General features: G+C 44.7%; 1 protein-coding gene and 1 long non-coding RNA gene across 3 annotated transcripts in view; one reads left to right on the top strand and one right to left on the bottom strand.

Moving 5' to 3' along the window:
- The window catches only part of TSEN15 (tRNA splicing endonuclease subunit 15), a 46900-nt gene that overhangs the window by 4264 nt on the left and 26683 nt on the right, over positions 1 to 15953 (top strand). The window contains exon 4 of one of the 2 annotated variants that reach the window (XM_005531306.3): positions 7590 to 8033. The exons of the other annotated variant lie outside the window; for it this stretch is intronic. Within the exon in view, the coding sequence (XP_005531363.1) occupies positions 7590 to 7794 (205 nt within the window). The 3' untranslated portion in view covers positions 7795 to 8033. Of the gene's footprint in view, positions 1 to 7589; positions 8034 to 15953 lie in introns of those variants that run through there. 2 annotated transcript variants of the gene reach the window in all.
- Positions 9624 to 15293, bottom strand: LOC106628616 (uncharacterized). Its single transcript, XR_015773376.1, has 2 exons — positions 14974 to 15293; positions 9624 to 12496 (listed from the first exon to the last, which is right to left on the bottom strand). It is a non-coding gene; the product is annotated as an uncharacterized LOC106628616 (long non-coding RNA).

The raw sequence follows: 15953 nt of genomic DNA on the forward strand, positions 1-15953 counted from the left end.
AGCCTGTATGTGTTCAATATCCATGGATGTTGTCAGGCAGGGAGGTTGTATTTGTGTACAACACTTATATTTGTGGTGTTGAACGTGCATGTGCATTTTGGTCAAAGCAGTGCTTTGGGTTTTGTGTTACTTACTAAAAGCAGGGGAGGAGGTACGAGTACAAGTGAATGCAGCTCGCTTAGTGTTGAAAATAAGCCCTTGGAAGGATTTGGGATGGTGAAAATGTTCTGTCTCTATTCTGGGCCTGGAATTGTGCTAACTGCGAAAGAAGCCAGTAACAGCATCATTTATGGGCAGCACTTCCTTGTTTAACTAGTAAGATCTTGGTAGGGTTCGGAAGTGACACCTTGAAATCAGACTTCCATCTTCATTCTGCTCTGTGTTTTTCTTATTGGTAGAAGAAAGAAAGTGATTCACTAGAAAACAGTGGATTTTAATACTATGTATGTGCTAAAAAAGATCTCACATTTTGCAAATATTAGTCACTATTGTGGGCTTGGTCTTCCAGAGAAATATAGCAGTGGTTCTCTACATCAAATCCATGTCAGCCAAGCTCTTCCTTCTCAGGTGTCTCATGAAGTTCTCTACTTGGTTGCTACTGAGAAGTGTGTCCTTAAAAGGCCATAGGAAAGTTGCTGTGGAAATTACCAGCAGGACATCTAGGCAAACGACAGATATGAGTGCCTCAATGTTTTTTAGCCTATTACAAAATTTCATCATGTCCAGTTTGAGCATGACAGTTAACTGCTGAGGGCAAAAGCTGTTCTCCTTCATAAGCTCACTGTCCGCTTCTGCAGAGCTGGGTGGAAGCTACTTATCCAGCTGTGACAGGGTAGGGCTGCAGAGGAGTCCACCAAGTTACAGAATTATGGGCTCTGGAGCAAAGAGTAAATGATCTTACACAGTCTTGAGAAGTGGCTTTGTGCTCTGTATGTTCTTCAGATGAAGACTACTGAATCTTCTGTGAGCAAAGCCCTGGGGAATACAGTGCAATTTCTGTCTTGGCTTGCTCTGACCCACACACAGCTGGCTGAGGCTTGGGGAGCCTCTGAATTCAGCAGGGACTCATGCTTGTGGGAGGAGTTTGTAGGTGCGTAGGCTGAGGTGTAGTTGCTGCTCAACTATAACACCTTAGTGCATGCCAAGTACCTCATTTTCAGTACATTCCAGAACTGTGGCTCCCCAGAGTGGAGGAAGCAGTCAAATTCTGGGAATACTGCTTCAGAGCTGGCAGAAATGACTTGCATAAACTAAGCTCAGCAAGTTGGGAGAGCTCACAGTGTTGACAGTTGAATTTTTAGATAGCTTAGAAAGCCTTATCCTTCAAGGACCAGGGCATTAGGTCCACGATCTAATAGAACTGGGCACTGTCTGTCTCAGACAAATAACTCTGTCTAAGCAAAACACTGCAGATAAACAGATTAAATGACATGTCACTGCTCTGTTTGTATTTCGTGTACAAGTGTTGTAAATGAAGGATGAAGTTGCCTGAGGTTATGGAGACCTTACAAGTTTGGGAAGGCTTATTCTGTTAAAATGCTAACTTACTTTAGAAAAAAGCAATACATAAATGTTTTGTTTTAAAGCTGATAAGCATCCTGAGAAGGAAATGTGAGGACTGGAATTTACTGTCTTCAAAGTCTGTAGACTGTGAAATAAATCTCACTATAAACTGAAAAATCTTGTTATTTTAAAACTCTGGAAGTCTGACATGCATCTTGCATCCTTGGCACAGTTTTGTTAGTAATCCTTGCTATAAGCGTAATTTATTCATGCAGTAAATCACCCACTGAAAATGTAATTAGTGGCTCCTAAATGCAAGTTCTTTATTAGTATTTTTAACTTTTTTTTAAAATTTAATATTTTAAATGAGATTGCAGTTCCCACAGCAGAGTTGATTATGCAGTACTGTGGCTGAACATCCAGTAGTAAGTGTGTCTGTAGAACTTTGCAGAACTTTGATATCTCCCTTTTGTGTGGTTTGTCTTGTTTTCTTCTTGAACTTCCATGGAAAAAGATCTTTATATTCCTCAGGGTTTCAATTCCTTCTCTTGACCAGTGTGGCATGTGATTTTTTATTTGCATTTATTTTTTTGTTTCCATTACAAAAAGTGAGTTTCTTCTAGAGTTCCCTGTTCATGTGTTTTGGAAAAAAATCCCAAGGAAAAGTGGTATGCATTTATACCTTCTCCCAGCCCCATGTGCTCCTTCCCACACATTTCAAGGCATTGGGTTAATGCTGCTGCCTGCCCTGGAGCAGGGTCTGGAGCAGCATTCCTGATGGCAAGCTGTGCTCAAGTTTACAGTGCTGGCTAAATCCAAGGAATTGTGCTCTCTGGGAGGTTCCTGTGCCTTGGTCCTGACCTAGCCTGGGACTATGGCATGCTCCAATGCCTGGGGTAATGATCTCTGCAGTGGCACAGAGACCAACTTGTGTGCACTCTGCAGCCCTGCCTGGCGAGCAGGGGAGGGAGCTGTTCAGGCTGGCCAAGCCTGCAAGGAATTATTCATCCAAGTATAAAGGGCAGATTGAAAGCCTTTGGCTTTTATGGGATAGAAGGCAGTAGTTCCATTTCAGCTGAGTGGAGCTCTGTGAACCTCCATAAAACTGCTCTGAGCTTGCAGTGATGCTGCTTCTCAGAGGCATTGCATGGGATGTGTATCTGAAATGCTCTTTTGTTCATCACAGAACTTGCTGCTTGAATTCTTTATGATTCTGCCCTTGGTTGGTTTTTGCAGAGTCAGTTGAAACCTCAGTGTCACCAGCTGTACATCTGTTTCTTTCTCCCAGAGAAAAGGGCAATGTTATTTTGTTAGGAGCAGATATTGGGAAACACAGCACAGATTTGATGGGTATTGAGGGCATATAGTGCAAAATTAAGATGGGGGAAGGATGCCACATTCCCCTCTACACTCTGGATGAATTTGTGTGGATTTTCTTGTTTTGCTTTTGGATTTGTTTTATTTTAAAGCTATTAATTGTCACAGTAATAGAAGACCAGGTCAGTTCACTGCTATCATTGAGTTTGAATGCAGCAGTAATGACAGATGCAGGATGACATTGCTAGTGCTATTCCCTTAGCTGCAGTGCTCCTTGCAAATGTTAAGTAAGTTAAACCTGCTTCTATTATTAATTCTTCGGTAGAAAAAAGCAATCCCTGCTGACTGGAGATGTCTAGGAAACCTTTTCTAAGCCCTTTTTCTAATGCACAGTGTTTTAGAAATGCCAGCTCTTTGGGCAGCAGTGTTTGAGGTGAAATACTTTGCATCTCTTGGAGAATGAGGTGAATGTGTGTTTGCTTCCAGGGTAGATAATGAGGGCTTTGTCCTGTTTGCATTTGGCCTGGTGGGAGCAGATCTGTATTTGAGTGAGCATGCAGGCACCATGAGGTTTAAGAACTGGGCTTTCAGATTACACTGGAAACATTGCACTGCATGATCTCCAACAAATAAGAATTCTTATAAAAAATACTTAGTGTTATTCTACTTATGTGGTTTTTATAAAACTTTAGAGTGTTTCTTGTGGTATCTGTATTCCTCTAAGTTCAGTTGTTTTTCTTTCACAATGCTTTTGTTCAAGAGGTACTTTCTTTGTGTGGGACACCTAAAGCTTCTGTGCTGCCTGTTTTAACATTTCCTGGCTTTTCAGCCTGCAGAGGGAGAGGAGGCAAAGGAGTAGTGCAATGTATTTTGGCTTAGATTTCTCACTGTGCATGAAGCAGCACACTGCTGGATTGTTCTGTGCACCCTTTTGGGGCTCTAGATGTTTGTTGTTTTTTTACCAGGCAGTCATTGGCATAAATCACAAGGAGGTGGCACGGGTAGCAGTGTCTATCCCTGATATCCGTTACCAGGCTGAGCCTGTGGGTGAACATGTGCTCAGGTGATGGAGTATCTTGTCTGCTGTCCTTGAGGAGGTGATGAAGTGACACAGTGCATTCTTCCAGCACAGGCTTTACTTGAAACTAGTGAAAATGTGCTGAGCTTTTACTGAGACCCTGCAGAACAGCAGGAACTGCTTCTCAGCTGCACTTTTTCTTGTGTCAAGTCTCTCCATTCTGCTGAAAACTGGCTGTGCAGACAGTGGAGTGTGCATGCTGTTATTCCTGTGGAAAAGGAGGACCCAGGGAGAGCCAGGCCATGCCAAAGGTTTGACCCCACAGCTTCTGTGGGGCTCACACTGTTGGAACACAACTGAGGAACCAAGCCCAAAGTGGTCGTGAGCCCCTTGGTGTCAGTGTTCCATCAGTTATCAGTAGTTCCAGAGTGTGTCCTGACACAGCTGTGACCCAGAGGGAAAGGCTGCTCAGGGTGCTGAGGAATGTAGGTGGTCAAGGCTGCTGGCATTTGCCAGACTACTGGATGCACTGAATTCCTCTGTTCCACTAATTTTTGACACTTTCAGAAAAGTTAAATCCACTTTTATTTAAGCAAATTCATATTTTATAGTTGTCATCACCTGTATGGTGTAGCAGATTGTACTGGTCACTAAGGAGCTTATTGGTAGCCATTGACTGGGTAATCTAAATCAGCTGGCTCTGTTGGGGAGTGTTACCACATGGGCTTCTTGCCTAGGACTTTATTTCCATCATTGTCTGCAGCTGTTTTGTGAGAAGGGCAGCCTTAATAGCTGTTTTCCTTGAAGTAAAAGCTTCTTGCTTGTTTAGGATGTCAGACATGCATTCTTTGTATTTCAGAAGGCCACCAACAGTTTATGCTTGCTTTATTTTTCTATAGACAACATTAAATGCATTAAAAGGATTACAAAAGCTATACCTTTGCTGCAGTATTTCATCTTCCTGCTCGTGGCAGGCAGCAAGCACCGTAAAATCAGAGGTTTCGTGGCTCCTTTGCAATGTCTGCTGGTACAGAGGAATGTTGGGAGCAGGCTTGACACAGGGGCTGCTGGGGATGCCTTCAGGGAAGGAGGTCAAGGGATGATGTCTGACACAGACTTCCTGAATTCCAAAGCTTATCCCACTAAAAGATAGCCTCTCACCACTTTGCAGATGTGCTGCAGTGCACTGTGGCTCTTGTGGTATGCGTGAATGAGAGTCCTTGTCTTGGGGCTGCCTGTGTGGAGGAACAGGGGAAGAGGAAAAAGAAAACATTTGCAGTTGTCATTCTTTATCTCTGGACAGCAGAGTTAGCAGATCCTCCTGATGCAGTGGCATGTCTTTGTGCTCCTTACATAAACCCTGGAACTCTTGTCTCCTGAAAAGGAAGAAGAAATGCAAAGAAATGTTACTAACGTGTTGTCAGGACTGGCTGCTTTTGGGATCATGGGGCATCTACGAAGTCCTAGTTGCTAAACAGGGGGAAATAGTCTCAGGTGTTTGTACTTGGCACTATAAGAAGAAATGAGTATTAGGAATGTAGATCTAAGGCCTTACTGTTCCATCCCTCCTCCTAATAGACTATGAGGAAAACCTGTGACAGGTACTAAAGAAAATAGGAGGGCGCTTCTGCCCTGGCTGACAGGTGAATCCAGGCCTCTGCCCGAGTCTACTCTCAGATACAACACTGCCCACACTCAACAGAAGTTCTATTTCTTTGGCTCCCAAGATATCTCTCCTGGGCAGCTGTGCCCTTTAATTTGGCATTTTATCATTAATTCTATATTTCATTCCCAGGAGAAAGAGAGATTAATTTCTACTGCTTCATGTATAGTTCTTTCCTCATGGGGTCTCTGCCACCGGTCTGGCCTTGCCAACTTAGAGCTTTCTCCTGACACTTGGCTGCTGAGGTTGTTGAGGCCCTGGCACAGGCCACCCAGTGAAGCTGTGGCAGCCCCATCCCTGGAAGTGTCCAAGGCCTGGTTGGACAGGGCTTGGAGGAAACTGGGATAATGTCCCTGCCCATGGATGTAACTGTCTGAGCTTTAAGGTCCCCTCCAACCCAAATAATTTCATGATTCTGCATGAGACAATTGGATTCTTGCTCCCTGCTTGTGTCAAGAAGGACGTCTGTAATTTTTTCCCAGGCTCTTGTCCCCTGCCAGGGTTTTGGCAGGACATTGTGGTGCTGGGGGTACCTTTGCACAGGGGCTGGAAGTGACAGGATCTGGAGGTGCTGAGCACAGAGTAAGTTAACCACCAAGTAAATGCGCAGACAGAGGCACTGCTGAGGTGGCAGTGAGGAGTAGATGTCCCATTACCTGAAGGAGTCTTACAGTGTCTGGCTCTCCTCTGCCAGTGGCCAGCACAGTCTCTCTCATCTTATTTGCTGTGTTAGAGATGTGCTTATGTGGGAGGGCTAGGATGGGGCTTTTCTCAGCCGTGGTATCTCTGTTGCATGAAATAACTAACTGTTGTGTTGCCTTGCTGTGTATCTCTGCCAGTGGTGCAGGCAGGAGGAAAGGCTCTCCTGAATTTACCAGACTAGATTATACACAGCTCAGAACACAGATGGATCCTTAAGAAGGTCATGAGCTTAACAGCGAGGCTTTCCAGGCTGCTGCTCATTCTCTGCTGGGTTCCATTTGGCTTTTATTAGAGGACCAAAGGGATTCTGAGGGAAGATGGTGATTGAAGCCTGAAAGCTGGTGCCTTTAGAGAGAGCCTTGTTTTCAGCTGCAATGCCCGGCTTCAGAGCTGCCTGTACTCTGCTGGATGAACTCTCCAGGGTGCATGAAGCCAGGACTATTTTTTCCTGGTGCACAGTTGAACTCCCCCTGGAATGTAACCTGTCCCAGCAATCTTAGAGGAGCCCTCTTGCACCTGACATAAGGGGGAATCAGGAAGCTCTTTTGTTGGAATGTTCTGTGGGAAGTGTTACTGTTCTGTCTCCCATCACCAGACTCCTTCAGAACTTACTCCTCAGTCCGACCAGGAATCCAGGGATTCCAGGGATCAGTGTTGTCCTGAGCTCTGAACCGAAAAGTAACTGGCATGTTACTCCTAAAATAAGCTAAACAGGAAAAATTGCATAACTTTGTCTTGAGCTTTTAGGGAAGACATTATTTGGGCTGACTGTTCTGAAGAAGAACATTAGTCTTGTGGCTTCTAGTCTAGATAGGGAGGTAGAGAAACCTGGCTTGGGCTCCTGGGCCTTCCACAGTCTGGCAGAGACCTGTGGCACAGGGACTGGAAGACTTACCTCTGCAATTGGAACAAGTCTTAATTATTCAGTTCTCCAGCTGAACACCAGGTGTTATTTAATTAGATTTCTTATATAAGTCTTATATAATTATATAATAAGTCTTTTTTATATATATATATATTATTATATAATATAAGTCTTATATAATTATAACTTATATAATTATAAGTCTACTGAAAACAAGGCCAGTAGAGATTGCCATGCTAGGATTGTGGTGGATGAGTCACATGCACACAAGTGCACATAAACAAAGCTTAGAAGCATGTGTTGAGCCATTTCCAGCAGAGATGTGTGTAACTGATCCTGTTATTTTCTTTTGTTGCTTGATTACACAGCTTTAGATTTTTATTAGAGCAGATACCATGCTCACTTTAGTGAAGACAAGTTGGCAGAGTGAAAATAGGCTGAATAAAAATGACACTGTTCTACCTTTGTGCCATCATAGGTGGTTGTGGACTCCTTTCTAAGTGGTTTTTTTCCTCTCCTAGGTTAAGGGAAATACTGAAGAAAGCCTCTCTCCCTGCAGAGGATCCCGACACCCTGGTGTCAGTTACCTTGGCTATAGTTGAGACAGACTCCACAATAGTCTACTATAAAATGACTGATGGCTTTGTAATGCCAGATCCTCCTGATGATACCGAAGATGTGGATAATAAACAGTGGAGGAAGAAAAGAAAGAAACTTTTCAAATGATTGGGACAGAGAAAACAAAACGTTTCTTTAACTTCTGTGCTCAAGCCCAAACAAATGTAGGAACTGATCTGAGTAAGTGGTATGCTAAAGTCTGCCTTGGCATATCAAGGATGCGTTCAGGGAGAACAGAGGCTTGTGCAACTGCACTGTGATGAAATGCCATTTGAGGTATGAAGTTGGTCATGCTTTGACATAGATCAGTCCTGGCTAATAAATACACTTGGGAAGTGTTTACAAAGCCTGTGTTCCCTCTCTGTCTGGTCAGGTATATAACAGAATAAACACATCCTTACCCATACTGTAAATATTGGTTACAGGTAAGTCTGAAGGGCTTGTGATAGGACTGAAGGTTTTTGTAGTTTACAGAGTGTCTTTGTCTTAGCCCTGTCAGAAGCAGTTATGCTGCCCCCCGGGTTACATTTCTTAACGTTGCTTTCTTCCCTCTGCTTTTGGAGAAAAGGCTCTTCCACAGAAATACCTTATTTTAATTTTTTCCCTGCAGAGGAAAACTGATTATAGCGGCACCAGAGGCAACTAAAACACCAAAGTATGTCACCATCTATGCTGTAAGAGCACACTAGTTACCTGTTTCAGGTACCAACCAGGTTTCAAAGTCATGGTTACAAAGCCATTTTCATTCCTAGGATTTATTTTATTATATCTTTGGACATACCTTTTGCATATTGAAAGTGATTGCCCAGGAGGTGCTCCAGCTTGGAGTTAAGAGGAAAACACCTGATTTTTAGTTTCTTCTGCAGGAATTTTCTGCATCTTTTGCATGAAGATCTCCAGAGTTCCCTGGGAATCAAATAACAACCCAGAACAGCTTCTTGAACACAGGATTGTCTGTGTGACAGCTCTATGGCCAAGGATCACACATTCAGAAGGTGAAACACAAGAGGTTTTTTTCTTGCATGGGTAGAAGAGTGGGAAAGAATCCAAAAAAACAAGCTGGAAATGAAAGACCATTTAAGCTTTGCTATCCGTGGGACTAGAGTGGGTATTTCTATGGCTGTGGAGCTTGATGCTGGCCAAATGTGCTGGGAGGCAGAATGATCCCACAGGGAGTCCTGCACATCCTTGGAGGAGGTGTGTCACTGTCACGGAGCTCTACAGGACACCTTTATCCCAGTACAGCTAGGGGAGACTCAGCATCTGTGGGTTTCAGTCATGGAAAAAAGAGTTTTTCTTTGCCTTTCTCAGCATTGCTCCCCTTGTGGAGGAAACCCTTATTTTACTTTGGTCTGATGCTGTCCTGCCTTGAAGGGGTCCCTGTATGCTGACCCCTGCCATGTTGTGTGTGAACTTGATGTTGATATTTCCTGGGATCCATGGCTTATTCCATAAAGTAAGTGTTACACCTGGCTAGGCTACCTGCCACCAGGTAAATTGTCCTTTTTACAAGCTGGGAAATACTTCATCCCCACAGGAAAAGAGCTGGTTTGTGTGAAAGAGGCTGTAACAGATGTGGCATGTGGCAGATTTGGTATTTAAGCAACACATGCTTAACCCTCAAAGCAAATTCCTTTGCATTTGCTTCAGTTTCTGGGAAATACTGCCAGTTTGCAGTTTGCTGCATGACTGGTGCTTGGATTTACCCTTCATCTTATCATTTCTGTGCACAGAAAGAGGAGCGTAACTTGAGCCTCCTTTTCTGTACACTGAAAACTGCTGACCCAGACTTCATAGGTCAAGTTGGAGAAACTGTCTGAAAGCTTTGATTTCTGTTTCATGTCACACTGAGAAATGATTATATGGGCCTTTTTCCAGCCTCCTTAGATTGTGGTGATTCTTTATTCCTGAGGAAAAAAACCACACAGAACAACAAATAATATCACAGCACTGTTTGTCCCATAGGTATTACAGTGTAAACACAGGGATGTTAAATAAATTTGGAGCCAGCTGTGCTGCTCCTTTACATTCCACTGAAGTATTTCTCTCTGTCAAGTCAACAACACACAGACTGAAGCTTCTGGTCTTCCAGGCAGTGAATTAAAGATGGGAGGAGACTTCCCGTAGAAGTGTATCAGTTCACAGCAGTAGCACATTAACATTCCTGAATCCATAGCATCCTGGTGGTGTGCCCAAAGTGTTCAAGCATAACTCTGTTTTAAGTGTTTGTGAGACACCCATAGAAGTGTGAGCCATGGCACTGCTGCCAATCCTGCACTTACTTCAACCCAGAAGATTTTGCAGGTTCCATACAGCTATCTTTTAGAGTTTTTTTAGGTCTTACTGGCAAAGTGCAATTTGATATGTTTTACTGAATGCCCTGACCACCAGAAGGTGTTTTAAAATCTAGAGAGTTCCATTTTGCAGTAGATTATTGTTCCAAGCCTTTCCTCTCTGCAGAGGGATATTTGCATTGATGCTTCCCCACTGAGTCAAGAATGACGGAAAAGCAAAGGGCTGTTTTGGCCTGGCTTTGACAGCAAGACTCTTGCATAAGGGAGCCTTTGATTATGCAGACCGTGTCTCCTTGAGGCTGCTGGCACCATCACCCACCTCTCCTGGAGGCAGCTTCACTGTTTGCAGCAAACACAGAACATTTTTTGCAAAGAGATGCTGGTGGAGAGGCAGGAGAGCCTTGTCAAGTCCATGAGAAGGAGCTGTGACCAGCAGTGACCAAGAGAGCTCCCAGAGTCCTTCCTGAGCCTACACTGAGGACCGGAAGGCGGGGAGGGGGCTCTTGTTGTTTGGGCAGCAGCTCCTCCCATGGGAGTCTTCCAGGCCTCCATGGCTGTGTGTGCTGCACAAGGATCTCTGGCTCACAGCATGCTTCTCTGCTTCCCAGGCATGCCAGCAGGGCAGAGGCAAAGTAAAGGGACGTTGCTTCCACATCTTAAGCACAATCCCACCCTCTACAAAGTGGCCCTTAGGATCTGTACAAAACACTTCAGTTTCTCATTGGAAGGAAAATGAGGGCTCTTGTAACCCGTCCTTGATCTTGGTACAATTTTCCACAGGATCTCCTGCTGGGACACAGCAGTGTGATGATATCAATAATACTGCTAAAGTTAAGCCATCTTCCTCTTTCTTGTCAGAAAAAGCTTTTTTCTTTAAAATGTTTTTTTTTTCCTAATAAAGAATCCATATTAATTTATTAATCGGCCTACTAGTGTTGCAGATCTATAGGAATTAGATCTTTAATAGCTTGTCCAAGTAGTTTTCAGCAGATTTCAGTAGAATCTAAATGCTATCAACTAGCTTGCAAGCCCTGTTCTATGTAAATGTACTATGTGTTAGCCTTCTCTAGGCCTCCAGGGACAGGACCTGAGGGAAAGCTGGAGATCAGGAAGAGGTTCTACCCCAGGAAGGTGCTGGGCAGGCACTAGGCAGGCTCCCCAGGGAATGGGCAGGGCCCCAAGGCTGCCAGAGCTCTAGGAGTGTTTCGACAGTGCTCTCAGGGATGCACAGGGTGAGATTGTTGTGGTGTCCTGAGCCAGGAGTTGGACTGGATGATTGATCCTTATGAGTCCCTTCCCACTCAGGATATTTCATGCTTCTAAAAATAGCTGCAGCTGCACCTCATATTTCAGAGTATCCAGGGAGCTGATGGCTTTTCCATTTCATTCCCTTATTTTTTAGATGCTCACAATGAGACCCCGGATCCCTGACTGCAGCAGACCTGACTGAATTAATGATGCTCTGACTCCTCCTTGGCTCCATGCTGGGTTTTGTGTTTCCAGCACCTGACAGACAGAATTCATTGCCTGATGCCTTGTTAGTCATTCTTTGCACGTCCACCTGGCTACTAGTTTCTCCTCATGTATATTGTCCAGCCATCAAGCTCTCAGTGCCAAACTAGAGTGACTCTGCTCATCTTTTTAATTGCTTTTCTCCTCACCTTCTTTCTCACTGCTTTAGTCATCTCAGCATATTTCTTACTATTGTTCACTGCCCTCTTGACCCACATTTCACACCCTTAGTTACGCTCAAATTTATCTTTCCATTCTATCTGGGAACGCCTCTTTTTTTCTTAGCTTCCTGTCTTCTGCTGGAGTGCCTGAATGGTCTATGAAGAGCCATCTATGCCTTTCTGTGCTCCAATCCAAGTACCAGCTCATCCTCTCTATTTTACCAGACTAATCCCATTTACCACTAAAAATTCAGGTAAATTCTGAAGCCAAGTCTTATGAGCCCTGTGCCAATGTCCAGCTGACACAGATTCACAAAATATCCTGAGCTGGAAGGGACCCACAGGGATCATCCAGTTCAGTCTGTGTCTCTGCACAGACACCCCAACAATCCCACCCTGTGCATTCCTGAGAGCATTGTCCAAATGCTTCTGGAGCTCTGACAATCTTGGGGCCATGGCTATTCCCTGGGGAGCCTGTTTGGTGCCCCACCACCCTCTGGGTGAAGAACCTTTTCCTGATACTCATCCCAACCCCCTGACACAGCTCCAGCCTTTCCCTGGGTCCTGTCCCTGGTGACAGGAAGAAGGGATAAAAGGCCCTCTCTTCTGGAGAGCGCTGCCTTCACAGAGCAGGGTGGCTATCACTCCCCTTTCAATCCCAATCCCAAACACCTCCATTCACATCCGGCATGGATGCTCGCTGGATAAATCTGCCGGCAGAGCTGGCTGGAGCTGCTTGTTGTATCTGTGGCAGAGGGCCCTTGAAGACTGCCAAGCCAGTCTTCCTCCTCTGGGAATGCTGGAGCTTTGCAGAACTCCCCTTACACGCATCTCCTGCTTCTCCTAAACAAAGGGAGGGGGAAAAAATGCTGTCAGCAGAAACACCCGTGATGGAAATTCTTCCTACCTAAAGGAAATGGTATTACTTAAACCTTCCTGGATATGGACTTTGGACAAGGGAATGTTGTGACAGGACAAGGGGAATGGCTTTAAGCTGACAGAGGGCAGGATTAGATGGGATATTGGGAAGGAATGGTTCCCTGTGAGAGTGCTGAGGCCCTGGCTCAGCAGGTTGCCCAGAAAAGCTGTGGCTTCCCTATCAGTGTCCAAGGCCAGGTTGGATGGGGCTTGGAGAAACCTGGGATAGTGGAAGGTGTCCCTGCCTATGGCAGGGGGTGGCACTGTGTAACGTGCCAGCCGTGGATGGGGAGACAAAACTCACAACTCGTGCTCCAGGTGCTCACAAGACAAAACAGCCTCGTTTATTATTCAGAACTCACTTAAATACTGAATTGAAATTTCCCGGGCTAGACAGCCATTGGCTGAGATCTCTCTCCCTGCCCAGCATCCTGGCCAGTGGTGTGCTTTCTTCTCAGCTTGAAGGGGTCTGGCAGAGGGTCCCCTGTAACTTATCCAGGGACATGTTCAGACATGAATTAGGCTAGCTAAATTAGATTTGTGTTATGGTCAGATTTACTTTGTCCAGACCAGCTGTACTGTGACAATACTGTGACAATTCACCCTTTTTGGTGAAATTAAAAAATATAAAACGCTCTCTCTTATCCTATCTGAAAGGGTCCTTTGCAGACATGATAACAGGGACAGCATGGGTTTAACTTGAATGAAGTTTTCCAAGTAATTTGACAAAACTTAGTTCTCCTTGGCTAGCAACATGCTTTGTGTACTAAATTGAGTTTGCAACACTCACTTCCCGAGCTGGCAGGTAAGATCACAATCCTTCAAGCTAACATGCAACAGGTTATAGTTATATATAGTTATATGCAACTACTTATAGTTAGAAGTTACAACTTAACATTAAAAAAGAACCTGTTCAGAACTGAGATTATACCTGAACTCTGTAACATTCAACATTTAGAACCATGAGAAAACCCAACTTAGCAGAAAAACAATTTGTAAACAAAGTTTTTAAGTGAACTGTCTTTCCAAGAGTCTCTGATTTTCATGAGGTAGGTGAATAAGTTGTTCTGGTTACTCTTCTTCAATCTGCTCCATCACCTCTGTTGAGGTTCTGTCAGGAGGGTGTTGTTTGTGGTCCAGGCAGGATACAGAGCAGGATGGACACATATGGCAGATACCCATTATGTTCCAGTGTCCATGGAAACACAGGCATATCCCCTTCCCCAGGTAATGAAACTCCACGGGCCTCCCCACTTATTAGTGAGAAGGTCTTTCACCATTACCTTGGGCTTAGGCAACTGTTCATCTCCAGATGATTGTAATGATAGATAGTGATTTAAAATGACTGGGTTCTGGGACTTTTCTGATACTGTTAAGTGATGTAGTATATAAATAGCCTTAGCTACCTTGCTCTGTGGTATCTCACCAGATATTCCTCCCTTTTGTTTTTCAAATATATACTTTAAAGTGCCATGTGCTCTTTCCACAATGGCTTGTCCCGTTGCTATTTGAGGAATACCAGTGTGGTGTGCTGCACCCCAGAGCTGTAGGAAATGTCTTGTTTTCTATGAAGTGTATGCAGGGTCATTGTCTGTTTTGATGGTGTGAGGGATGCCCAAAACAGCAAAGGCTGACCGCCAGTGTACAATGGCATCCTGACCCTTTTCTCCCACGTGCACTGTAGCCCATATTGCTGATAAAAAGGTATCAATAGATAAGTGTACATATTTTAAACATCCAAATTCAGTTATGTGTGTGACATCAGTTTCCCAGATTTGTAAGGTACCCAGTCCACGAGGGTTTACCCCCATCTGTAGTGGTGCAGTGTGGCCCTGGCAATCAGCACAGGTGCTAGCAATATTACGAGTTTCTGTGTTTGTCAGGTGGAATTGCTGTTGTAGCATCTGAACACTTTGATAGAAGAAATCATGTGACATTTTTGTTTGTGCTAGCATGTCTGGCTGTGGTGCTGTCTTTTTTGGTTGATGAGGTTAAAATAGCCACTCTAGGATGTGTATATGGTCAGGCCAGTGGGTGTTCCACTGCCCTATAATAGCAGTAGGGTGCAGATTTACAATGGGAACAAATACAGTGCAACACACTTACGGGCATATCTGGTGGACTCGTTGGTTTGAGATAGCTTGCACCACTGTTTCAAGAGCAGCTTTTGCTGCTGAGGTTAATTTTCTAGAGGAAGTTAATTTTGGGTCACTTTTTAGGACGTCAAATAAAGGTATTAATTGTGAGTTGGTATCCAGTTTCTCATTTTTGAGGGACCATTGTGATACCCTCTGACTAATAATTCTTGTAGGATGCAAATTAACAATGATAATAAACACTGTAATACAGATTAGAACTCTCGTGCATATATATAAAACAGGTTTTGTTTCAAGTTCGAATACCTGAGAGTTAAAGTAGACAAGTTTGCATTTTTCATCAGGGTTTGTAGTCTGAAGCTCACATGCGTTGGGATAGTGTCTGACAGGAGTGGTGTTGGAGCTGGAGCTGGCGTCAGGTGAAGACTCTGGTTCTCTCTGTGGAGGTCTTGTGAGTTTTTTTCTGCTGTGTGTCTGCTTGTGGCTGTGAGCGCTCTGGTTGTAGCTGTGGTGAAGCTGGAGCCGCGCTGGGTGCTGTCCCCGGGCCGGAGTCCGTCGCCGGTATGCCTTTTCTTACTTCTGGGGCACTTCCGGTTTTGGATCCGGGCATTTCACCTGACGTCACCTCTGCCCCCCACCCGCAGCAGCGGCAGGCAGGCGTGGCCAGCGGAGGCGGGACGGTAGGCGCGGCTTCTGGTCTGAGCCAATCAGCTCTGGGCAGGGGCGGTTCGGGCGTTTCCCTGGCGTGGCCAGCCCCAATGGCTAAGGGGCGGTCCTGGGGACACCGTGGGACTAAGGCCTGGCCCCGGGTGCTGTGGTGCTGGCTGTGGTGTCTGGCTGTGGTGCTGTCCAAGCAGGGCTAGCTAGCTAATCTGCTTGAGCATTGCCCTCTGCAATGAAACCTGGTAAATTTGTATGACTTCTGATGTGTAAGATGTAATAAGGGCAAGTTCTGGCCTGGATGGTGTGCCACAAAGTTTTTAGTAAGTCAAATAGTGGTGCATTGTCAATTCTTCTTAATAGTGCTTGGTGTAATCTCTGTGTAATATCAACAATGTAGGCAGAGTCAGTCACAATATTAAAAGGAATATGGGGAATATTGGAAAGCCATAGCTACAGTACATAGCTCCACCAGCTGAGGTGATCCACTCTCACAACCTTCCAATGTTTGCTGTCTACTTTCCTCTTTCCTTGTTACAATGGCTTTTCCCATTTTTCCAGAATTATCAGTAAATACTGTAACACCTTTCAGGGGTGTGCAACTATTTAGTGGCTTTAGAGATAGT

Source organism: Pseudopodoces humilis, chromosome 10 (genome assembly GCF_049639895.1).
Source record: "Pseudopodoces humilis isolate 2021_Gansu_Grassland_sample_001 chromosome 10, ASM4963989v1, whole genome shotgun sequence".
In the NCBI taxonomy this organism is placed as follows: Eukaryota; Metazoa; Chordata; class Aves; order Passeriformes; family Paridae; genus Pseudopodoces; species Pseudopodoces humilis.